The sequence below is a fragment of the Drosophila sulfurigaster genome, chromosome 2R (genome assembly GCF_023558435.1).
Source record: "Drosophila sulfurigaster albostrigata strain 15112-1811.04 chromosome 2R, ASM2355843v2, whole genome shotgun sequence".
Lineage (NCBI taxonomy): Eukaryota > Metazoa > Arthropoda > Insecta > Diptera > Drosophilidae > Drosophila > Drosophila sulfurigaster.
The window spans coordinates 16699884-16725704 of NC_084882.1; the positions used below are offsets into that span (position 1 = coordinate 16699884).

General features: G+C 42.9%; 2 protein-coding genes across 2 annotated transcripts in view; one reads left to right on the forward strand and one right to left on the reverse strand.

The window, feature by feature from the left end:
• The window catches only part of LOC133839641 (protein timeless homolog), a 63361-nt gene that overhangs the window by 31498 nt on the left and 6042 nt on the right, over positions 1-25821 (forward strand).
• LOC133839637 (uncharacterized) lies at positions 870-24001 on the reverse strand. The gene is given in 5 exon segments (XM_062271267.1): positions 870-4917; positions 4919-5164; positions 7715-9509; positions 22617-23157; positions 23929-24001. Coding segments are annotated over 3 exon segments (3570 nt in total). The 5' UTR covers positions 8663-9509; positions 22617-23157; positions 23929-24001; the 3' UTR covers positions 870-2541.

Genomic DNA, 25821 nt, shown 5'->3' on the forward strand with positions numbered 1-25821 from the left:
ACCTTCATTAAATTTGACAATGCCCGAGCACTGGACACGTGGGTTGTGTGCGTTGGCTTGTTGCCTGGGTCTATTGTAGAGCCATTGTAGTCCAGTTTTGTGCTGTGCTGGCAAAATGAGTATAAAAAGGCAGCCTCAACCCTCCAAGTGCCGCATAGTCTGACACTTGCCCACTTGGAACTTCCTTAATTAAGATTTTGTGCGTCTATGGCACTTCTCTGGTTCGGATGGACGACGGTCGGTCGGACGGTTAGACGGTCCGACTGTCGGTGGTAATCCCACCCAATCGGGCCTAGATTGTTGGTCAGCATTACTTTAATTGTTGTTAGCCCGCTTTGCTCGGCATTTCGCTTTTGTGGCCGAAAATAAATCCTTCTGAATTGCTTAAGACGAACGCTTGAACGCCTGTTGTTAGAAGTATTCTTTCTCTTTCGTTTCGTTCTCTCTCTTTGTTTCCTCACCCCTCCCCACCTCTTTTTCTCACACTCTCGTTCTCTTTTGCAGCTTTATCTATCTTCCTGTTGCTCGTGTGCACGCGCCTTGTTCTTGTATTCCAATTACAAAGCCACAAAAAAGTTGAAAAACTGTGCAATGACTGTGGTCCTTGGTCCTTTAGTTGGTTTGCTGTGGCTCGCAAGATTGTTGCACAACTTTTTATCGTGTCTTAATGTAATTGTTGTGTTTTGTATTTGTACTGCCCTCAACCCCCCCTTCCTATCACCATTTCAGACGGCATCCCACACACTTCACCCTCTTGAAGATAAAGCTGTGCGGCAATGGGGCCGCGTGTCTTGTAATTTGATTTGCTGGCACATTATTTTGATGTTGGCCTTAGCAGCTTTGCTTGTCGTTGTTGCTGTTGCTGTTGCTGCTGCTGTTGCTGCTGCTGCTGTTGTTGTTGTTGTCCTGTTAGATCAGGGGCCAGACATTGGCATTGGCATTTTTCACATATCTTCAAATAGTTTTACAACATTTCACATTTGCCGTAGCGGATTAGATGTCTGCCCATTTGGCGGGATTTACACCATATGCTGTCTTGGTCAATTTATAAAATGAGGTTAAGTGGGAGGCGGAGCGTGGGCGTGTTTTGGTTCAGTTGTTCGGTAAGTGCTAAATACAGCTTGAAAATGGGGTGCAGAATGAGGAAATAAAGCAATTCCCTTAGTTCCGAAGGGTGTCGATACAAGAAGCGACAAAGCAACACCAACAACAACGACAATGGGTGAAAATAAAAATGAAAATATCCTGAAGGGTTTTTCACTGAGTGTCCTTCTTCAGCCGGAGGCAAAGTCGAAATTTTAATTAGATTGCAATTGAAGGCAAGTCACTTCTCTTATAGGAAACTGGGCAAGTGGGTTAAGATCGACACGGACACTAAAAGTTTTAACGTCTTTAGGGAAAGAGTTGCCGCCTGCTTGAGAGCGAATTTCTATTTGAAGTTTTTATTTCAAGTGGAAGTAAGCTGTGTTGTGTTCACTTTACAAATATGCTTTGTGCTTCAATTAGATTAACTCGGAAATTACTTGCCCTACTTTCTGCCACATGTGTGGAATTTTATATGTAATTACAACTATTGGCTTTTGCAACGAAAAAGGATTGCTGAAGTGCAAGTGGAAGTGGAAGTGGCTGCAATAGCTGAAATTGCAAAACTATAATTAAACTGGGACATGCTATTCGAAGCTCAATCAAGTATACATATGTTGTAATCATGCGGAACAAGTTACAAGTTACGTCCATAACAAATTGAGTTATTATTTATATGGATATACAATATATTCTCTTTAAATCTGCATTGCTCAGCGTCTGTTGCTGAGAACTTATAATGCGCATTGATAGCTGGAGCCTTGTCATAAACTAAATTGTTATTTAATACTTTATCGATATTTCATTTTTATATGCACGACTATCAAAGCACTTAATCTTGGCCAACGGACAGGCACTTATATACTCACACACACACATACACGTACTTAACTGGCCCACACACACACACACACATACACATAGACAACGCACGGCGTTGGCCTCAAGTAAACTGACCCAAATACGACCACAAGATGGACATCAAATTGAAGGGCAGTGGGCTTTCGCTGCTCAGAGTGCTCGATGGCCCATAAAAAGTTGCCGTCGATTGGCGTTGTGGTTGCGATGGAGGCGGGAGACGGTAGGCGGACACGGTGGCTATTCGGCTGCTTGACTACTTGGCGTATACGTAACGCAACTTTATGACAAATTGTTGCTGCTAACCTAGACGCTAAGAGGCCTGCCACGTGTGCGGCCACGCAGAGCCATAAATCAAGCTAGACTGTGTACATACACATACACAAATATATAAATATATTTATATATATAATATATCTATGTGGGTGCAAGTAGTCCCTTATTTAGATTGTTGCTGCTGTTTTTAGCTTTATGACTCACTTTCGGCCATTCGGACACTGACAGTTGGCAGCTGGCAAGTGGCAGCTGGCAGAGGGCAGTTGGGACTTGTCTCTCATTCTTGCTTAAAACTAAGAATAATGATTTCTATTTGCCATTGAATTACTGGAAGGGTGCGTATTGTCGCTGTCCGAAGACGGTTTGTCACCAGATGCCCAACCGACGCGAACTGGGCGCCATCAGTTTGCTGCTCACCGATCTGAGCGTCGTTGCCGATGTCAATGCGGCGCCACCACCTCTCAATTCTGTGGCTGCCACATTGCCGGTGCTACGACTGCCACTCAGCAGCTCCATGGGCAGACTGGACAGCGAATTGGCCGCCGCATTGGGACTGCTGGGTGCCATCTCAATGTAGTAGCTATCCTCGTTGCTGGGCGAGTGCAAACTCGAGCGACTGCTGCCCGAGGAGCAGGCGCTGCCACTGCCACTTCCACTGCCAATGGAGCTGTCAGCTAGGGAGGCACTGTAGAATTGCAGCTTCTGCTGTTCGCGCTGCAATTCGCGGGCTTGCAGATTGTGTAGAGGCGAGCTGTAGGGTGCTTCGCGTCTAGTGCTGTGATGCCAGGCTTGTAGACGTGCTGGATCCGCATTGCTTGATCCCTGATAGTGCAGAAAGCTGTGTACATCATCGGTCTCATTGAACTGCCGCTGATGATGCGGTCGTGTCTGTCCTGCGCGTCCGCTGCGTTGCCACGGAAGCTCACAGCGATAAACATGCGCCAGGCCCGCCAACAGGACAATGACCAGGACGCATGCCAGCAAGAGCATAAGACCCGGATGACTGCCAGGCAGGGTTTGTTGTGTTTCCTGGCGTGTGTCCAGCAGATGTGCTGACTTCGAGGCTTCCGTCTTGAGATCCACAAAGGCCTTCAGTTGGGCGAATGTGCTGAGCTCTTGTTTCACAGCATTTGGCGTATTCACGCTGCTGTGTTGATGCTGTTGGTGTTCGCTACTTGTTGTTGTCACTGCTCGCATTGTTGTCGTTGCTGTTGCTGCTGTTTTCATAGTTGTTGCGTGCTTTGTGCTGTAGGTCATCTTTTTGATGCTTAGCGAGGGATTATTTTTCTTGTGCGTTTTGGCTGCTGTTGTAGATGTTTCTGTTGCTGTTGCTGCTGATTCGGTTGTTGCTGTTGTTGCTGATGCTGCTGTTGATGCTGCTGTCTTCTCTGTCGTCGTCTCCAGCGATGTAGCCTTTGTGTCGCCCTTTATTACATCCGGCTGTCTCTTATCAGTCGCTTCCTGTCGCTGCTGGCTGGTATCCAATGTTTCCGCATCCGCCACTGTTGCCGTACCGGGCAGCAGCAACTGCTCGGCATCCACGAGCAGGTTATCGCCCTTGTGCATCAGCAAGGGCGTACCAATTAGATGACGGTTTTTAATGTGCAACTGCAATGTGGCATGCTTATGTTGCAGCTGTGGCTGTGACTGTGCCTTCGGAATCGACGTCGATGATGCCACCTCTTGACCGGATGTCTCGCTGGGCGTTCCGATTGTCGATGTCGTCAGTATTAATAAACTGTTTGCTGTATTATTAGACAGCTTTTGATTTTCTTCGTTGGCAGTTATAAGCGTCGAAATTGTTTGTGGCACATTGCCTTGTGTTGCTGTTGTGGCAACCGCAGCAACATCGCTAATGTGAGTTGGCATGGCGAGTCTTTTTGGCGGTGTTGTTGTTGTTGCTACAGTTGAATTTACAACGTCTGCTCGACTCGACGCTGGCGGCAGTGAACTGACTGCTGCTGCTGGTTGTGCTGCCAAAATGTTTGTGCGATTGGCAGCAAGAGTTGCTGCTGCTGCCACCAAACTTGGCATGCCACTGGCTGTTGCTGTTTGACTAAGAGCTGTGGTTGTTATTGTTGCTGTTGTTGTTGTTGTTATTGCAGTTGGCATGCCAGGCATTTGTTGGCGCTGCAGTTTCACTAACGAAGTTGTTTCAACTGGCCCTAAAGTTTTTGCGGTTACTAGCGCAATGTTGTTGCCGCTTGATTGCATTGCACTTGTTAGTGTTGCCATGGTTGTTGTTGCTGTTGCTGCTGCCTTTGACTTGTGCACTTTGAGCATAGTTGATGGTGCTGTTGTTGTTGCTGCTGCTGTTGCTGCCAGGCCGCAAGTGGGCGGCATAGATTTAGTCCATTCATCTTGCTGCACGTTGTCTTTCGTTTCCTCTCGTCCACATTGACTGCTGAAGGGCTCATAAAAGTTCTGCGATTGCACGAAACGACTCTTCAAATCGATGCGACCCGGTGATTGACCCATATCGGGGCTACGACACGGACTCGCCCACTCGGCAATGCCCAGCAGATCGCTGCACCTAATGGGATTATCCTCCAGCAAAAGATCCCGCAACTGCGGCAGGGTATGCACAATCGACTGACTAACGCTTTCAATGCCCGACGATTGCAAATTAAGTGTGAGTAGCTTGGGCAACGGCAGCGCTGGCAAATATAGTAAACGATTTCCCGACAAATCGAGGGTTTTTTAAATTGCTGAGTGCGGCGAATGCCTGTGGCTGCAGTTCCATAATGTGATTGTGTTGCATAAACAGATGCTCCAGTGAAGTGGGCAAAGTACTGGGCACACGCATCAAACTGTTGTGATCGAGAAAGAGTATTTCAAGCAGCTCCAGGCGACCGAGCGCATCGTCCTCCACTTGGGCAATTTGCGAGTAAGATAGATCCAAATACTGCAGCAAAGGATAGCTGTCTAGATCACCGCAGTTAATAGCCTGTAAATGCAAAAAGAAAGCGTTGTAAATTGAGCAATAAAACAAAGATGCAGACAAGCGATTTGACATTGTGAACCGTAAATCAAATACACAATATATCATCAGCTACAACAAAGAAAAAAAGTTTGTGATTCAGCGCACTCTGTCTGCTGGCTGGTTACAAGTATAAGTTGGTCCATGGAAATTTGATTAGTGCGAGAAGAGAGTGACTTGCTGACGTTGTTTAAAAATTAATGTGAATCAGCCGTTATAATTACTTCAAAGGCTGGTTAGTTGGACGCTTGCTTGCTCCTTTTGGTAGTTGCCGTTGCCGTTGCCTTTGCCGTTGTCGTTGCCTGGGGCATTGCTCGTCTAGGGCCAAAAGTAAACATAGACGCGACTCATTAAATGAAACAAGCGTCAGGCACGAAGCCAGCCAAGGAGTCAGTCAGTCAGGCAAGCAGTCATCCAGACATCCAGTCATCCAGACAGGCAGTCGCTGCCTTCGAGCGTTGTTGCTCCAGACAGACAGGAAGCGTTGACTGTACAAGACGAAGTCGGTTGCCTCTAAACGCCATAATTTGCCATGAAAAGGCTGCGTGTTGACTGCCGATAAAGGCATAACGGCAACCGAGGCAGCAGCGACCAACAGAAGCGGCGACAAGGAATCGCAGACAAATTAAAATGCCTGCTGTCGGATAACAAAGGGATCCTTGGTGTGCTGCTGGCTTCGAAGCAGACATTGCAACTAGTTAGGCTGTCGCAGTCTTAGCCTGTCTCAGCTGCTCGTTGGCTGCTGGCTTAAACGTGATTATGCTTATGCCAATTATCCTTATTTTATTAATGCCCAGCGTCAGGCGCGCTTTTGTCTTTTGCCCTGAACAGCTTATGAACGGCATTTTTGCACCTTTTATGGCATTTGCCATAATCGACAAACAGCAACGGTGGCAGCAATGGCGGCAGCAGCAACAATTTATGGGCCGCATTTGTTGTTCTATATGTACTTAAAGCCATTTAAGCTTAGTTAATACCCCCAGCGAAGCCCCTCAACACAATCGTTTGTTCGCTGCTCGCTTTCATAAATCTGTTTACCACTATACTACTCGTATTTGTTGTTGTTATTTTGCTGCAGCTCAGAATGCTTTTACTTTGGCTGGACACGCTAATCGCCTCTTTTTCTGCCTTTCTAAATGTCTGACTGCTGTCTGTCTGTCTGTTCTCCTCGTTTAAACAAACACTCTTTACTTATTAAGACTTGAAGCGCCTTTTGTTTTGCTTTTGTTTCCTGAGCATTTGTGAAAAGTGTAAAGTGCACTTAAATGTTCCATTGTGTGTGTGTTTATGGTGGCCGCATTGTGATTTTAATTATGGTCTAGCACTGGCTAAGTGGCTGGCTGAGAGCTATCTAACTGCTCGTGGTATTCAGTCACAATGCAGCGAATTAAGCGATGCTTCACAAAATGTAAACAGACAAACAAAGATTTGTTTATTTATGAGCTAAATTAAGAAATGCGCTTGCAATATGACATGTTGATGTCTACTTGAAAATAAATAAAAAGGCTATTTATTTACTTTCAACAGTTTGTTCATTTAAAGCTTATGGAATTTGATTATTGCATTTTTTTAAATTGTTTTGTTAATTGCACATCAGTTTTTGAAACTTCTATCATTTTTAATTTCCGCTGAATTTGCTCTATATACTATATTTTTTTTTTAAAGATATCTACTAATGTCAATGGCAGGTTACAAAATAACATAAACAATTATCTATTAATGCAATTTCAATGTGATTTCATGGCACATTAATTATTTTATCAAATGCGAATTTTTTTGTGCGTACATTATTCAACATTCAAATTATAATGCAGTATGTATTAATCAATAATACTTGTAGATACAATTTCCTATTCACGTAATGAATTCCCCTGCTGGCATTTGCGGAACATAAAAAATTATTTAAAGCTCGGCGACAAAGTTGCCTTCCTCACTCACTCATTCACTCACTCACTCTCTCTAACCATAACCATCTGCATGTCGGAGCCGGAAGTGCGCGTTGCTGCCAGCAGCCGGGAGGCAACAAAATGGCGGCGCAAATTTAAAAATAACAAAGTGTAAATCATACGCCTGGGTGAGATTTTTGCGTGGGGCACAAGCTTCAAACATCGTAGCAGACAGAGAGGAGCACTTAAGCACGCAGGAACGACCCACGACCCACGGGCCGCAAAACAGATGCTAATTAATGGCAGCAAGGGGAGCCTGGGAACAGGGAAAGCCCCAATGCCCCTTAGGCAGCAGGCAGAAAGGCAGCGAAAAAGTGCGAGTCGGGCCTCGGTTACACAGCCTGCCACGAATGTGCCGTTAATTGCCGGCAAAAGCGTCAAAATTGCGGTTCATTGGGTTCGCACAAACAGACAGAGGAACAGCGGGCAACAAAGAGAGAGGAGCAATCGGCATACGCTTCAAGGATTCGCTAATTTATTGATTGTGGAATGTACGTCATATAATTTTAGATACATGCTCTTCCTTGTACGCTGTGACGCATCTTTATATAAATATATGCTAGCCACTCACCTTGAGCCAGTTGTGCGATAATTTGAGCGTGCGCACAGATTGCGCCAATGCAGCTGGCACTTGACAGAGTCCTGTGCCACTAGCGTCCAGCTCCTTGAGACTCCACGAGGCGACAAACTCCTGCATGGCCGTGCCCACTTGTGGATTCTGTGCAATCGAGAGACTCACAAGATCGGGAATACCCTGTAGAGCTCTTATGGCCGAGCCACTAAGTTGATTATGTGATAAATCCAAGTGTTGTAGATTTGGCAATGCCAGAAATGTTTCATAGTCGATGTCCGTGATGTTGTTGTGACTCAGCAACAGCGTTTCGAGGCTGTTTAAATTGTAGAATGCCTGTCGCGATATATTTCCCAGTTGGTTGTGCGCCAGATTGAGATGTTTGAGTTGTGGCATTCGTTGGGCGAAGTAGCTGGCCGAAAGCTGTCCCAAGCGATTGCACGCGAGATCCAAAGTGACTAGCATTGAGCCAGTACCAGGCAGCGTTGTCAGTGAATTGTTGCTCACATCCAGCTGTTTCAGTTGCACAAAGTTATCCAGTTTCAGGCTGCTTAATTTATTATTGCTCAGATCCATGTGGGTGACGAGTTCAAACTGTCCTTGATAGTTCTTCTGACTGTCGTAGGCTGTCAGACCTTGAGCCGTGAGATTGAGCAATGCTGTGGACACGCTGATCTCACGCTTGTGGAGTTCATGTTGTGTTTGCGTCTCCCGTTTCTGATAGTAACGCAGTTCGCTTTTATAATTGGCGGGCTCGTTTTCATCGCGCAGCATGCGTTGCACGCTCTTAAAACTCAGATGTCGATGCAGCGATAGTTGCAGCTCCTGTTCTTCGGCCGCGGCATTTGTCAAGGACACTGAGTGCGTGCCACCCACGGTTGAAATAGACAACAGCAATATTCCAATAATGGCCGTGGATGGCAGATCACAGTTGCGCGCATGCTTCATGTTTTTGTTTTTGTGTTTTTTTAGTGCCTCGGCTGACTTTATGCCTGGTTGGCAATGATTGTCTATAACTTTTTTTGGTGTTTTCTTTTTTGGATTTTTTTTTTGGGAAGCAACTGCCTTTAATTTCACTTAAAATTTATGCGTTGTACGTGCAGATGTTTAGCGTGTTGGTCGTTTGCCGCTGTTGCCTCAATTTTTGAATATGGCGAACGTTTGGCCGTTTCATTCATTTGCCTGCCATTTATTCATTCATTCACTCATTCACTCACGTTCACCAGTTGCCCTTTCCTGGCACGATTTTTGCGTCACGTGCGCTTCTCTGGTCGACCATGTGACAACTGTCAACAGTTTGACAGCTTTAACGTTTGCGTTGCCATTGTTTCCGCAATGGCGGCCATTGTTTTTGGCTCGGCTTTAAGAGAGAGAGAGCGAACGCGATAGGTTGGAAGCGTTGCCTACTTTCCAGCGTCGCATCTAAAAATGCTGAATATTTAATTAAATATCAACTTGGCCATCACCTTTTCAATTGTTGTTTTGAGTTTTTGTTGTTGTTGTTTTTTTTTTTTTTTTTAATTTGTCGTTAGCAATTGTTTTACGCTTTTCGCTTTTTACTTTCGTCTCTTTTCGCCTCTTTCAACTTTTATCAGGCAGTCAGCTAATTGCTGTACAACGTTGTTCGACTCGAGTAAATGTCAATTAAAAAAGCGTGCATCGCTTCACCTGTTATTGTTGCTCTGATTATAGTAGAGGACGATGTTGTTGCTCTCGTTGTTGTTGCTGCAGTCAACTGTTGTCACATTACAACGTCAATTGTTCCCCTGGCATCGCAGCGTCGCGTGCTTAAAATCTGTAATAAAACGTGAAAAAATTTGTAATTACGCTTGTTAGGATATTGTTCAGGTTGAGCTTATTGTTGTTGTTGTTACTGTTGCTACTTAAATGCAAAAATAAAAGTGCAAAGGAAACTGTGAAAAGGTAAACTTCGTAATAATTTGCTCAGCATTCGCTTTGTTCGACTCTACGCTTTAGCCAGCATTTTGTTTTTCCCCCATACTTTTATACATAAGTATTTTTTTGGTCGTGTTTTTTAATTTGAGCTTCAGCTTTACGACTTGAAAGTGCTTTGGCACTTTTCCTTAAGTGTTATTTTTATGCTGATTGCAGCTAATGAAATTATAATTTGAGCATGCTTAAACAGCATGCCGTGATACGGTGTGAGTCCGGGCAGAGTCATAACCAAGCCAAATGCCACTTGCCACATGCCACATGCCATGAGCCACCTTTTTTGACCGCGTGGTGTCAGCCATTTGCCACTAAGCCTGGGTTATACACCCCAGCATATGTGTATATGTGTGTGTGTGTGCTATAAATCATTTAACTGGGTCATTTCATTTCCGCTGCAAACAAGCGACATTATGACAGTATGACAGTAAAGCCACTCTCTACAACAAACAAACTGTCAACCCAAAAACGACGCAAATTTGATTTACTCCTTGTTTGGCCATGTAATGTAATGACCCTCAAATGCGATGCTATACGTTTTTTCTCTCAAAATTAATTTGTCAATGTCTACTTAAAGTCAAAGTTGCCAATTTGCCAACCAACAATGGGTACACAAGTTTTATCTGGGGATTTTGATAGGGCCGCAATCAAATTTAAAGTGATACGATGAAATTGTGTGTATTAAAGCGCAAAATATGTGTGCAAATATTTAGCATCAAATGATTGCACATGCAAACAATACTAGTAATGAGTATAAATAAAGATGAGTTAGGGAATTGGCACTTCGGCACTACGAGTTTATGCAAGTCAGAGACATAAATGTTTTAGCTCCTCGAACACGCTTTACTCGCATGAGCATGAGTAAACAAATTTATAGGCATCGCTGGTTTATATTAAATTTATTGACAAATGTTATCAAGAAGTTGGCATTTCATTTCACTTGTCGTTTGCTTACGCAACAGTAAAATGTGTGCCACATTGCCACACCCCTTGTATCCGCCGTCAACTGCCCCATCGCTTTGCAGGCAGATAGATGTTGTACACAAGTCAGTTGACATGAAAGTCGATTTAAAAAAAAATACACAAAACCAACAACAAATAACAGCAATATCAACAGCAACAACAATATGGCCGGGAACATCTGACAGTCGCTGTCGTTACCAAGATTGAAGCAGCTCCATCTCGAGTCTACTCTGCTCCCCCTTCAATCATCAGTCAGAGCTTCTTGAGCTGCTTGTTGTATATATAGTATATATATTGTTTTTTTTCGGAGGGTTCCTGCGTTTGTCAGTTTATTTAATGCCAGCTTGAATATAATTTGCGAATTGCTGTGCCATATTTTGCGACGTGCCCGAGCTGACTGTATTTTATGATTGAACATTAGCGAGGGTTGTTACCCGGAATTTGCCACCCCAAGCATATTGAATATTTATAGCAATCTCTTTGCCCTCTTCCGTTTTCTCAGTTAATCAAATGCACAGGACAAAGCAAATAGCTGATGCTGCTGCTGCTGTTGCTCCTTTAAAGTGCATCCTTTTGTCCAATGCAAATATATCTAGCAGAAAGCTAGCGCTGTAGCAGCGGCTATTCAGTTGCTTTTGCAAAGAGCTTGCTTAAATAAAATCCATTGTGTACTGCTGGGTTCGTTGTTGAAATTGGATTTTGCTGGCACCCAGCAACCAGCTTGCCATACATCAAAGTAGTTTTTCGCTTTTTTTTTGAATAGAATTTTAGGTAGCGATCCCATCCGAGCGCTGCTAAGCTTCGCTCCGTATAGAAACTGAAGCCAACCCGATCTGGCATGGCTTTATCAGTGCACTTGCATTGTGAGACAAAATGCAAATGCCATTTGATGGCAAGGACAACGTTGTCACCCAATTGCATTCCATTGAGTGCCTGGTGTGCAATTCTGTGTCTTGCCAGTTCCTTGAGATACTTTTGCGCAGTTTCTTGCTTCAGTTGCGCGCTCAATTGCGCAACAAAATACAAAATTGTATCTCTGCCCTCCTGGCGTATACATTATGCAGCAGCATTGCTCCCTTTTATATGTAGTTGTATTTCATATATGTGTGCAGTGTAAGTGTTTGTCTGTATGTGTCGGGTCTCATGTAAAAATGCACTGACTGCTGGCTTTTTACTCAGTTAGCTTAGCTCTGTGTGACCGGCATGTTTTGCTTTACTGCGTTTCCTGCATTTTGATGCTCTGCATACATTTAAGTTGGGTATATTCAACTGCTCTTTTAGCTTTACAACTGCCTGAAAGGTATCTGTGAATTGTTCATTGGTTGGCCTTGCTCGTTTTAGTTGTCATGCACGGGCCTTGTGCACTTTCTTTTTTCCCAAGACTGCTGTTTTAATAAACTTCCGCTTTGTGCAAGTTTTATTGAGTCTGCCGCCCGCTGTTGCTGCAGCTGACATGCATTCAATGCAGGCAGTCATGCAGCCAGGCAATGCAGCATTGGGATCCTTCAGCATCTGTGTCAATGTCAACATTGCCAGGACGTGTGCGAGCATGTATTTTTTTTGTGGCTCTTAAACTGTGCTGAAATCTTTAAGCGATATGTCCAACACTTTGTGAACAATTTGCCAGCATGCCTTTGTCGCTTTCAACCATTGATGGCGGCACTTTTTTTTGTTGTGCCGAGCGCGTAAAAGTTTTCAAATTAAAGTTTCTTTTTCGAGCTTTCGACTGTCAAATGGATGTTGAGGGCTATACGAGAATGCGGATGGTGAAACGATTTCACATATACGTATTTATTTACGACTTTCTATACATATCTGAAATGAATTCCTCGGTTTATTTTGTCTCCGTTTCATGTAATTCAATACAGCTAACATTTTTTGTCGCCTATCAAATTCACAAATTCCAGAGACGGAACATCTATTTTGTAATCGATGAATTTGAATAACTTGAAAGCATTTGGATGCATGCATCAAAATACATTCACAAATCGTTCACATATTTCACATACTCGGACAATTTGCGAAGCTAAGGCGAAAGTATTTTTAGGGAGAACTTGTGCTTATGACTTATGCCCATATCTCGATGCTACGTTGTTGTCTTTATTAATGCCCTGCGGCTAAAGACAGCTCCATGCTCACTGTCTGATGCCCGGCAAGGCAGGCAACCAAAAACACATAACTAAAATTCGTAATAAACTTGTTCGTCTTTATTGTTGTTTCGTTCTATTCTTTTTCTTCAGTTTCTGTTTTTGTTTTTTTTTTCTCGTTGGTGCTGTAAGCGTGTGTGAGTGTGTCTTTTATTGTTTTATTTATGTGTAGATTTTCATGTTGTATGATTTTTCTTTTTTGCTTTTATTTGTTAAATTGTGTAGTGAAAAATCGCTCAAGGCCTTGGGAAACAGCCACAGAGGCTCATGTGTGTATTTTTGCCGTCTTGTTTTTTGTCTGTATATGTGTGTGTGTGTGTGTTGGGTTTTCTGGTTGGCTTCGTCTTTGGCTTTATTTTGGTAGCCCAATTTTGGTTGCTCGAAGCTGTTGTTTCTCGACTGGGGCCTTGAGCACAACAGAGGATGCCACACAAAGATATTTTAATAAAAATGTTGACGGTCGCTTTGCTTGGTTCTACTTCTTCTTCTTGTCCATCATTCGCTCTGCGTATGTGAGTCTGTCTCTATCTAACTGACTGCTTGGGGTAGCAGTCATTTTTATTGTCTTACTCACAGTTTTAACCCCTTGACGTCGCCGACCTCAGTGTGGTTATGGTTTAGTTGCGCAAAAGCTTTTTATGAAATTGAAAAAGTTTTTCAATAAATGTGCATAAATTGTTGGCCAACCATTTACCAAACCACTTAGCCAGTCTATATGCATTAGGCCTTATTAATTTCATCTCTTGGCTATCTGGGCCACAATTTTCATCTGATATTGTTCGTTTGTAGCCTCTGCATCGTCTCGCCTCACATGCCACTTGCCTTCAATTTGGGTCTGTGAGATACTCGTATTACTGTTTCGGTCAGCCAATAGCAAATTGCATTTCGGTTAATGATTTTGACAGCTTGACCACTCAGCTACCAGCAGTAGACTGATGGCTACGCAGGGGGGCGGCAGATGGGTGTGGGCACTGGCCAAACCAACTAGTGTCTGTTATGGGCACTCATATTCTATATTTTTTTGTTGGTTTTTTTGCTGAGGCCATAAAGTGGCACAATGATTTTCTAATAATTTGCCAAATTGCCTTTGCCTGGCCATTAAATCTGAGATACGTGTCTGCTTGACATATGAGGGTGATGGTCTGTGGTATTCTGGGCAAACTGATAGCCAGATTATGTACACAGAAACATGGACATACAAACGCACACGCTGCTGCGACACTCGCATCCACATCCACACCCACATCACACATGTATGACAAACGGCAGGACAACTAGCATTATGTGCTCCAAATTGTCAGTGCCAGATACATATAACGTAACTTGAAACCTTAGCCTGGCCAAATAAATAAGCAGAGAGGTAGAGACAGAGATAAAGAGAGAGACTAAGATGGCGGGACTGAGAGTTGCCAAGCAGTTAAAGCTGTCAGTTAAAGTTGCCTCGCTGTGTCGTGCAAATCTCTGACACCGAAAATCTGGAACTAGTGCAAAATCAATAATTCGCTAGCTACGCTGCGCACTTCAAGTGGTTTCCTATTGCAAACGTTGCGCCAACGGAAAATATTGAGTTGAATAAAAAACCGTAAAAAAGCAAACTAAAAGTACTTTTCAATGCGACGATGTGTGATTGTGTGCGGGTGTATACCATTGACTTGGTTGCTCTGTTGCTTTGGGCCATTGTTCTCTGTTTACGTGCCTTGCAACAGAAAACAATCAAAAACGTTTAAACAAAACAAGCAAAGACATTTCGAATGCAGAGCATGAAATACCCTGTAAACAGCATAAAAGGGAATATCTTATGTTGAAGAATTTTGCTGCTAAATAGTAAACGTATACTTAATATTCTCAATCCAACTTATCAGAATGCTGTACTACATATTCCCCATATCATAAACTTATGCAGTATCGAATATGAATACATTTTTCTGTTGCCCTTAGCTGCCTTCTCAGAGACCCCAAAAACTTGCAGTGTTGGTTTGTTATTTTGATTGTGGTTGTCAACGGCATTGCGCTTTATGTTTGGTTTTCTTTTCAGCTGCCGTTGCTCCTTCTGCTTCGGCTAGTTTACAAAGTGTGGCTGTTTCGGTGTCCTTTAATTTGTCGTTTTGCTGGCGGTCGCTTGTTGATCCCCAGACAGAGTTTTCATCGACAGTTTGCTAACAAGTTTTGCAATCGATATGACAAGGAACTTTTGCGGGTCCCCAAAAAAGTTGAATCGTATCTGACAATTAGCGCATCTGCTTCGACTTTCAAGTGGTCTTTTATCAGGCAAGGCACTTGTCAGTAATACGCGTCATTAACATTAACGCACATTACGCTTCATTTTTCGAGTACAAAATTATTGCACAGCAGCGGGACAGGAAACAGAAGCAAGGCAGGCTGCTGGCAAATGGCGAATGGCAAGAGGCAAGGAGCAGCTAGCTGCCTTTAGGCAGACAACAAACTTTAAATATTTACGACATCATTTCATGGCCCACAAGCGACGTCGCTGAACCCTTAAAATTGCCTGCCCATTCTGGCTGCCAGACGCAGTTTCAATGATAATTTCCAACTCAGCCCACAACGGAAAAAAAAAATACAAAAAGGAAAAAAATATTACACGCATAACTGTCGTATTTTTTGTTGTGTTGGGCTCCTTTGCCTCTCGCCTGAAAACAAAAATTAGGCCATTAAGGCATTTACCAAATGCGCCGTGTCCTCAACTGGCCCGCACTCGAACCTGGGCTTGGTGTGCCTCGCTTTTTGGGCGTCTTTTTGTGAAATTGAAATTAATGTGGCGGAAATCACAAGTTCAACACGCAAAGCAAAACGGCAAGGGTTCACTTTAAGCATTAGCATCATGATATATGTTGGTAATTTCTGCTTTTGTGTGTTCTCTGTTGTCTGTTCTCTGTTGTCTGTTGTCTGTTCTCTGTTTGCCTCCTGATGATTGGCCTGGCAATTAGCCCATATAACATAGAGACGTTGCAAACCCAATGTGATTTGGTCCTAAGCTTCTTATAACTTAAGATCCAGATTTCAGACGGCCGACAACAATTGTCAATTTATAGCTTCGTGCCATTCACTATTGATTTGTCTTAAAACTAATCCGGTCTTGTCTGGTAACTTATCAGTGTCCATCTTATAGCCGGGCAACGCTATAAATCGTTAAAGAGCATTATTATAATGGGAAAAATCTCACAATGATCTGTAGTAATTGTACTCGCGCGATAAAATATACCTTGACAGAGTAATTTTATTTAAGTATCTTAAAGATGCGCTTAAGAAATACTTGGAATTTGCAAGCTAAGAATACATAGTTAGCTGCTCGGTGCTCTGCATACTTTTATTACTTATTGCGCAATTTTTCATTTTTTTAATGGGAAAACATTTTGTTGGCAAAAGAAAAAGGCGTCCAAGTTTTTAATTTGTTGTGCCGCATGCCTGGACTTGCCTATACACAGCTGCCACAGTCGTCCCTCCTCCGCCTCCTGATGTTGCATGTTTTTCTTGATTTTCAGCGCTCATTGTTCCTGGTGCTTTCTTTAGCTTGGCTCGGTTCGGCTTTCATTATAAGCCATAACCATTTGACCGTGAGGCGCAAAAGTGTCGAAAGTGCAGGCAGGCGTGAGCCATTTGTGAGTGGGCGTGGCACACAACTTTTGTTAGCCAACAATGGGAGCCGAGAAAACAGTTTGTACAACAGGCAATAAAGTTATGCGTGGATCGTGCAACAAAATGCGAAATATTTCAAGTGGCGGCGGATTGTGATGTACGTATTAAATTCATTTCCCACTCTCATAGTTTCAATCTGCTCTGCTGAACTTGGCATTTAATTTCGATTTAAATAATACATAAATGCTTGCCTAAGCAGCTGCTAGTTATGATGTGCCAAAGTGCAAACCCAGCTCGAGCTCGAGGTGCCCTTCGGAACACTTTCGGCCTGCATAAATAAGTGGGCAAAGGATGTGAAAGCGAAACTGCTGACAAAACTTATAAATCCCAGATATCCTGACCTTAATGCTACGTTGAATACGAAATGATGATGCTGCTGGTAGTTCGACGACTGCACATCTCAGTCTGTGTATAGGTGTGCGTGTGTGTGTGTGGCACTAAAAGCCAACGCCGAAGCGTGAACATAAACATAAGTAGCTTCAAGGCAGCTGCAAGCTAGCTAGAAGCTCAAAATGAAAGAAAAGAAGGATAAAAAATCGATGTTAAAGTACGGGTTAGCTGAAAACTTTCATATACACCCACACACACACACACACACACACCAGCATCGACGCACACAAATGGCAGAGACCCTCGAGCGGGTTGTCGCATAGGTGCCCCGTAGGTGTCGCCGTCATGATGGCAGGTTAACTATGCGTATACGCAACGCAACGCAGCTGAGTGGCTGCTAAATATTTTCAAGGATAACTTGATAAACAAATAAATAGTTGTGTTTGTGGCTATGCACATGTATGTGTTTGTATGTATGGAGGAGTATTTACCAATGTAGTTGTAAGGCGACCGAAAACTTTGTTTAGTGGCAAGGATCGCTTGAGCGCTTATTGTTTGCCACTTTCAAGGATTGGCATTTGGCTCGCCTTTTATTTTGCTTTTTTGCTGCTGCTGTTTTTTTATTTTTTGTGTGTACAAACTGAACCTTGAAATGGGATACGTCAGAGACGCCCTCGCAGCTCTCAACTACTTTGCATATTTTCACTATTTCTCTTTACGGGTCGCCAAGATACGTGACTTTGCCTTAAGAAGCAGCCATGCCACAGACGCCTGCCACAGCCACAACAACTACCACCGGAACATAAATAAATTATCAATTTATGTTTTATCAACGCAAAATGGTTGCGAACGGCATTTTCGAAATTTTAGGCTTGACATCGCAACGTGTAATTTAAGCCCAATTTTAATTATTTATGAATTTATGGTGCAAGCTTAGTAGCAAAATTAAACATTGTTTTGCAACCAATTTTATGTGTACAAATTCTACGTATACTTGATATTTTATTCAGTATTCCCTTGTGTAAAATATGCGAGTTGATACTTTCAATGCAGCATTATAGTACACTGAGAATCATTAGGTTATAATTGCGAATTACTTTTAAAAGGTATTTTAAAAGAAATTTTAATTAAAATTCTATAAAACTGTTAATAAAAGAATTATCAATAGTTCGTAGTTTCATTCGCTTAAAGCTGTCTGATAACTTATTTTATTTGTGCTGGAATCACTGTGCATCTGCCGCATTGCAGCTGACTATTCCGGTCTTTTATATAATATGCTGTATGCTGTTGTACATATGTATGTGTTTGGTGTCATACATGTAGATGCTTATGCAGCATATGTGCATTTGCTATGGTGCCGCAAGCGCCACAAATTCGCATCGCGGCTGTTGCCAAACGCCGCCATTTTTATGACATTTCCGATGAATACAAAATGCTTAATTAAATGCCTCTGAATGTTGTTGTCGTCGTCGTTTGCTGCTTTGTAGACGGGCACAAATTGCCGAGCTACGCCATTGAATGGATAAGGCAAGGACTTTGCCTCCCCGCTGCATCCCCCAATGCGAACGCCCTCTCTCGCTCCCTTGCTCCATCGTTCTCCCCAGCCAGTTGTCGGCATGTGATGACACGCATAATTTATTCAATTTTCGTGTCTGTGTCTGCATGTATATGTGTGTGTGTGTGTTTGTGTGGGTGCCTTGGCATGTGCCGGCTTCCTGCTGCTGCTTCTGCTGGTTACTTCGACTGAGTTAAGGTTTTTCGCATCTCTAATGCTTAAATTACACATTCAAATACACGCCGGCACGCACACATACGCACACTGGGGCGCACACACACATGCACTCACACACACATGCGCGCACATTCGCCGCAGTCATGTGCGACATTTGGTTCGGGGCCTTTTTGCCTACGTTTTGTTTCCCACTTGCGCAAATAATGATCCCCAGACACATTCTACGCCGTTTCTTTTCTTCTTCGCCGTTTTTGTTGTTGGCGTTGTTACGTATTTACTGCAAAGATTATTTGCAATGCCTCGTTGCCATTGTGGCGCACAGCGGCAGCTGCCAGAGCAACGACAGCAACACCGAAGCCAGGCAGCTCATAGTGCGGTCGCTTTGTCTACAACAAATCACTTTGTTGGCGCAACACTTTAATGTCAGGGATTAGGCATTAACGTAAGATTTGCCGGCGTGTGTCCTGGTTCCCTTTTTATTGTATGCCATTTGCATTGTACCTAGCCTCCATACACATAAGTATGCCTGCCACATACAATTATTTTAAGTCACGGGCTGCTCGAGTGTTTGGGGAGAGTAGAAAGTGAAAAGTGTAACGAAACCCAGTTTTGGAGTTTCGAGTTTCTTACATTTGCGAATAGTTGAATACTATAAGCACTTTTTAACAAATATTTCAACTAACTTAAATCTATTTACTTTCATTCAGAATCCAATCTATAAATTGCAGTCAATTAAAATATTTTTGCAAATTATTTTACAAGTTACATTTTTTGTCCTGTTTTAATAACTCGAATTGTAGACAAATTTGCCAGTTTATGGTGAGCAGAACTCTATTTATGCTGTGCTGCTATTTGTTCAACGAATGTGGCATATTTTTGCTGGCTTTGCATATTTCATCAAATATTGTGTTGAAACAAAAGCAAAAATAACAAAGAAATGGATGGGGGCTGCAGAGCGGATGCTGCTGCCATTTTCCCTTCCATCCGACTTGCTATTTGCATTTGAAGTGCTTTTAAAAATGTTCAAAAAGGCAGCTAAAAACCAGCGATCAAAATCTGTGTAATATTTTTTGTTTTATTGTTTTTTTGCTTGCTTTTTCGCATTTGCCAAAATGTTGTTCAGTGGCATGTCACAAGGGGCGGGGCGGGGTAAGGGCGTGTGCCGCCCATGAACTGCAAATTGCGTACGCAAATTGTCTGCTTAAACGGAGCAAGCATCTCTGTCTGACTCTTCAGCCTTCCCTTTGCTGCTTGTCTATTTCGCGCCTGTAAATCGTAAATCAGCACAGATTATTGTTGCGCTTACATAAAGTACGCTCTCCACAATCTCCCCTCTTGGTTTAGTGGCAAGCAGTCTGTCTTGCCACATAGCCATTTGCATTTGTATCTTTTTCCCTGAACGCGTTTTTCAATTTGAAGCAGCTTAAAGCGATGTCGCTTGTCTTGCAGCTTGAGCTTCTTCATAAATATGCAAATTGCAGGCGCTAACCCCAACCTTGCTCTTCTTCCCTCTTGGCCAAGTTTAAAAGAAAGTGTGGTTGCTGCCAAATATAAAAAGCCAGAATACAAATCGTAAGCTATTCCCTGCCGAATTTCTTCTACACTAACAATTATAGATACATTGTAAATAAGTTAAATAATTAAGAGAATTTGTTATGGCCTTTTTAGAATATCATAAAATTTCCAAAAAATCTGTTATTTACAGAATAAAACAACAAGCTAATATGCCTCATAGTCTCATAGTAGTGTATCTCGTTCGGTTGAAGTTTCGCTTGTCTGCTCCCCTCTGGGCTTTGAATTGGCTCTCTACATACAAAAATATTTGATTATATGCTACCTGCCACAGTGTGTTGTTGTTCACTTGCTCAACTAACTGCCACATACTCGCATGTTGGCCACAACTCCGCCCTCCCTCTGCCTTCGGTCCATTATCAAAATGGGTAGCAGCTAACGATTTTGATTGTTATGTGCATATAACTCGACGCTCAGATTGCAGGAGAGAGCAGGCAAACCGTAAACAATGAAACTCAAGTGGCGGGACAACCCCAAAGACCTCCACTAGACTGTTGCTACACTGTGCTTTGTTTGCACTACCTGCCTCGGAGTGCTGTGAGGAGTGAGAAGTCGAGGGTTGACTGCTGCTACCGCATAACTCATACGCCGTGTTGCGGTCGCTTTTGCTGCTGCTGCTGCTTGAGAGGTACTTGCCCAACGCCTTAGCATGTCTAATTGAGCCAGCTACAACATGCCGAGAAATGGGTATGGGTTGAGGTGTGTGTGTGTCTTGTGCGCGTGCGGTGGGTGTGTGCGTTATCTGCCATCTGGCATCACTTTTGACGCCGTCTAATTAGACGTTGTGGCAGCATTAATTGCTTCAATGCTTGGACTTTATAACTTTTCGAGTGCCACCACCACCTGCGTGTTTTTATGGGCCACACAGATAAAAGTCAAATTAGCGTGGCTTAATCTACTTACTTCTATTTTATGTACTTTGCAATCTGAGCTACGGTTTCAGCGTTCCATTAATAAATAAAATGCCTCAAAGTATTTCATTCTTTCATACAAAAATAGCAAAGCTTTGCATGTATAATACTAAATTTGTCGTTGTTTGTTTTTGAATTTGTGTTTGTATTTGAATTCGAGTGTATGAATTTCATACGCAAACGCACAAACAAGGCAAAAATCAATAAAATTAAATTGAAAATCATAAACTGGCTAAAACAGAGAGAGCGAACGAGCGACTGTATGGGAGCAACGATAAAACAACAACTAATGCGGTCCTGCTGATGCCGAGCAGCAGCTGCACAAAAGTTTTAAAGATTTGTGCCAACATGATGTGAGCTGTATGCGAGGGTTATACAATAAGTTCTTTCAAATAATCGCAAGTTCGAAAAATTCTAAAATATGCAAACGAGAAATTTACTCAAAATTTAATAACTTAATTGAGAAAATATATTTCGTGTCTGGTCATAATTTACTTTTGAATACTATCTAATTTCGTTTTAAATTTTCCACCTTTTTTCATCCTACCCATTGATCGACCTTCCCAATTCTCTAGTGAAGCTCATGACTTTATAATTAAATTATCAGGAAGCAGGTTGCAGAAAGTTTTCAGTGCCTACAGCAGCTGCCTGTTTGCATTTCAGTTGCTGCATCTACAATTTCCACAAGTTCGTTGTGCATTCGCCTTCGCATTCGCATTAGTTTTGTATTAGTTTTGTGGACTTTTGTTCAGTTTGTACGGATGTGTTTGTGTGCTTTAATTAATCAAGTTGTATATTTCCCAGCCTTTGGTCTTTCGAGACGTTTCAAGTAAATTATTTATTGATTGTCAGGTGAACTATTTGATGTTATTATTGTTTTCAAGTGTCAAAACGGGTTTATTGAATAAATCAAAATAATAATTTCATCAGTATGAAAATCGTTGTGATTTTCAGGAATTTGAACTGTCTAATGTAAAGGATAATCTTCGATATTAATTGAAAGTGAATTCGCTTGGCAATAATTCGTAAATGTCTACCAAAGCACCATATTGCAATTGTGTTCTGTTCAATTGTTGCTAGGAGGAAAATGTTAAAAGCTAATTGATGCAACACATTTTGATTTGCAAATTTTGTTTTATGTTTGCAATTGCTTATTATACACAATGTGTTTAGAGTTTACATTGGCCAAAAGTTTATCGACAAGGTAAACATGAAATGCATAATTTAAAAAACATTTGACAACTTTTCTAATTTACGCGTCAACTTTTTGAGAATTCCATTTTTAATTATACTTTTTTAGTTGGATGTGAAAATAATTTGGTTGGGCAATGCAAACTCAAAATTATCTTGCAATTAGGGAAAAAGAAAATTTAAAAAAATGAGAAAAACAAGCAGGCAGTCAGAACACAGGACTCGTTGCAAAGGGAGCAACAGCAGCAAAATGTGCATGAATTAGCGAGATTTACATGAAAATTTCATAAATATGTAAGCGACGTGGACGGTCGGACTGCGAGTGGGGCAAAACTGTCGCTGCCTTTGTAGTGAGATTGAAATTTGGATGAGTGGTTGAAAGAGAAGGAGCGGGGATTGGTTGGTTTCGCTTGTGTCGTGTTCAAGGTACGAGTAATCAAAGCAAAAATTACCTAATTAACATAATCCGCAGTGGCCAAATGAGGCGACGTTTCCTTGCTACTGGTTGTTGTTCTTGTTTTTGTTGATGTTGAGCGAGTGCGAGAGAAGCCCACGAAAGACAACTAGACAGAAGCGCACTTTGCGTCCAGTCCTGTGACCGTTGATTAACGTTTGCCTCTGGCCACTCGTCGTCGACGTCGTCGTCGTCCCTGACGTCTAAGCGGCTTTGCGAGAGGCGCCTCTAAATCCTTAGTGATAAGTTGTCCTCTGCTCTGCTGCTGTGGGGTTCTGTTTTGATGCTCGTTGTACCTCGTAGCTGGAAGCTGCAAACCTACGCTGTCGTCGTAAGGACGTGTCGCGAAGGCAGCACTGATTAATATGCAGACGTTTAAATTTCGTTTTCGTATTTTTTGTTTTTGCTTTCGTTATTCTTTTTTTGCGTTTTGTTTTGTTTTGATTCTATTTTTTGGTTGCTTTTTGTTTTGTGTTTTCGGCTTCTTATGTTTTTGTTTTTGGTTTGACGATTCACTGTTTATTTTAAATTTACCAGCACTGAAATTAAATGCAAGTTGAAGTTAAAGTGGAATTTTCAGCATCAGGGCAACCTCAACAGCTGCTCGTGGGCGCATCTGTTTGTGAGTGTCATTGTGTGGGTATGTGTGAGTGAGAGTGTGTGGGTGGCTGTTGTCCGTCTGTGCGTGGCTGACGTGCACAGGAAATGAGCAGGTTTTTGAAAGCAAAGCCTGTCGCTCTTACATATTTATTTTCACACAAAACACACACGCACAGCAGCTACGTGTGTATGAGTGTGTTTGTGCGAGGAGCGAAAGAAAGGAAATGAAGCACGCAGCTAACTAAAAATACGAATGTTTGTGCCAGAAGCTAAAAAACTAGCAGCCCGCAAAAGTATGCTACATAAATATGAATGACTAAACGAAAATAGCGCCAGCTGAGTCCACATAGCCTCCATTGGACGCTTTGGATGCTGTGTTGGCAATAACAACAAAAGTCACAGCATGTAAGTAGCTGCCACCATTGACGCCTTGATGTCTGCCAAAAAGTTTGACGTTTGCTTGGCACGCATTGGGCCACAGGCCAAAGAGCGGCATAGGAGAACGACGACAACAATGCGCACAGAGTGAACAACAGCTTCAACAGAATACATGGTGTCGGTTGTGGTTGTGATGAGTCTGACCAGATATTTGACTTTAGTTTTCATTTACGTTTTGGCCAGAGATTGTCCTTTTAATTGCCCAGCGGCAGTTGCGTTTTGCTTTGATACTATTTTCACACACAAACACGCACACAGTCACAGTCACATACACGACTTGGCACTAGGATCACTTGGTTAGTCACTTTTTGTTCACAGCTCGCGTGTCCTTGCGTCTATAAATTCAGCACTAGACTGAGCTTAGCATGCTGCCAGGACATGCTTTTTAAGCGACTTGTACGACTTCGAAATCGAATTTCGAAAATGTTTTTTCGCTTCTGCGCATTCAAAGCGTTTCTCTCTTGGGTTTGCTCTCACATTTCGTGAGTGAGTTTGTTGCTCTTTGTGTTGTTTGCTGCTGCTTTCGCTTTGTTATTATTTTGTTTATAGCGTTTGTCTGTCGTTGTCATCACCTGTTTGCATTTGCGAGTCCTTGAAACTGTTTACTCGTACGCATGTGGTGCGCCAGGATTATGTCTTGGCCACAGTTGCTTAAGCAGCCGCTCGGCATCGTCTGCTCTGCGTAGACAATCAGGACAATCTCCTGCACTTCCACTGTTGACGGGGAGGCAGCTCCTCTACCTGCTGCTGGATGGTGAATATGCAGCTAAGCGGCGTTGACTTTGCTGCTGGGTTTTGTCCTTGGCAGCTGCCTGTGGCAGTAGACCACATTATGTAATAATGTTTCGCTTGTGCGTCTCCTGTTGGTGTTGTGTCGTCTCTTGGGCCAGCGATGCGTGTTAAACTTCAAATTAATTGCTGCCGAAAAATAGTTATAATCGTCGGAGTGGGCGATTGTCTGCTGCAGACCGCAAACTCAACAAGGAGCACGTTTGGCACAGGATACAAGAGCATCACACACACACACATATTCACATAGACAAGGTCAGGCAGGTGCGTGTGTTTGTATGTGTGCCCAAAAGTCATTAAGTGTGGCCAGAAAGTGCAGGGCGCATACAAAAGCTAAACAACGTCAACGACAACGACAACAAGAACAAGAGCAAAAGGGCCCTGTGCATGAGCACAGGCAACATTGACGCCGTAACGAGGTTCATGTTTAATGGCCGTGTTGTTCCCGTATCCTGTTGGGCGCCTCCTAACAAATGCAGGCTGCAAGGCACCGAAAGCTGCCCCCCAAAAAGGACATTCGCAAACATCGCTTTAGTCCTGTAGTCATGTTCGTTGTCACACCGTGTGTCTCCATTTCCCTCTCTCTTTCTCACGTTCTTATCCTTGTGTCTGTCTGAGTGTCTCTACTGTGTGTTTGGTGCTGCAGCTTGAACCTGACACAGAAAATTGTATTTTAATGATGGGGCACAGCGCTGCTAACAAAGAGACAGAGAACAACAACAACCTGTCCCCATACCCAAATATCAGCTTGTTGTCCTCGGTTTCGCCGCCCATTCAAGATGTTAATAAAGCGACACACGCAGCAGCAGATAACTTGGCTCTGCTGCTCGTTGCAAGCTGCAACTGCATAATGAAGTTGCAACTCGTTGCCATTTTTTGGCTTTGTTGCCGTTTTGGGTAAACTTCAGGTGCAGCCAAAGTTGCAGAACTGGAAGAGCTGTTGCTGCTGCAATAGCACATCCTTTGGCATCCATCCGCGTCAGTTGGCATGCGATTTGTGTTGCATTGTTGCAGTGTTTAGTTCAGTCTCTTTTGCCGCATGCCTTGACCCGCAACGTCCCTATTTGATGCTTTCATTCTATTTCACTGAAGTGTGCTCTTGACTAACTGTCTGTGTGTGTGTGTGTGTGTGTGTGTGTGTGTGACTGTGAACTGTAGCTGAAGTGCACTTGTTTGTGCATTGCTGCAATCGTAATTATTGTTAATGGCCATTTGCCAAGCGCTTGTTGTGCTGCACTCGCTGCACTCATTCAAAACAAATTCATTTCGAGCGGAGGTTGCACTCAATGATGATTCACTTTACAGTGGTGAATTCAGTGAGTGCACAAAGGACATATGCACCATTAACTAGTACTATCTTAATATACCTTTAGTTC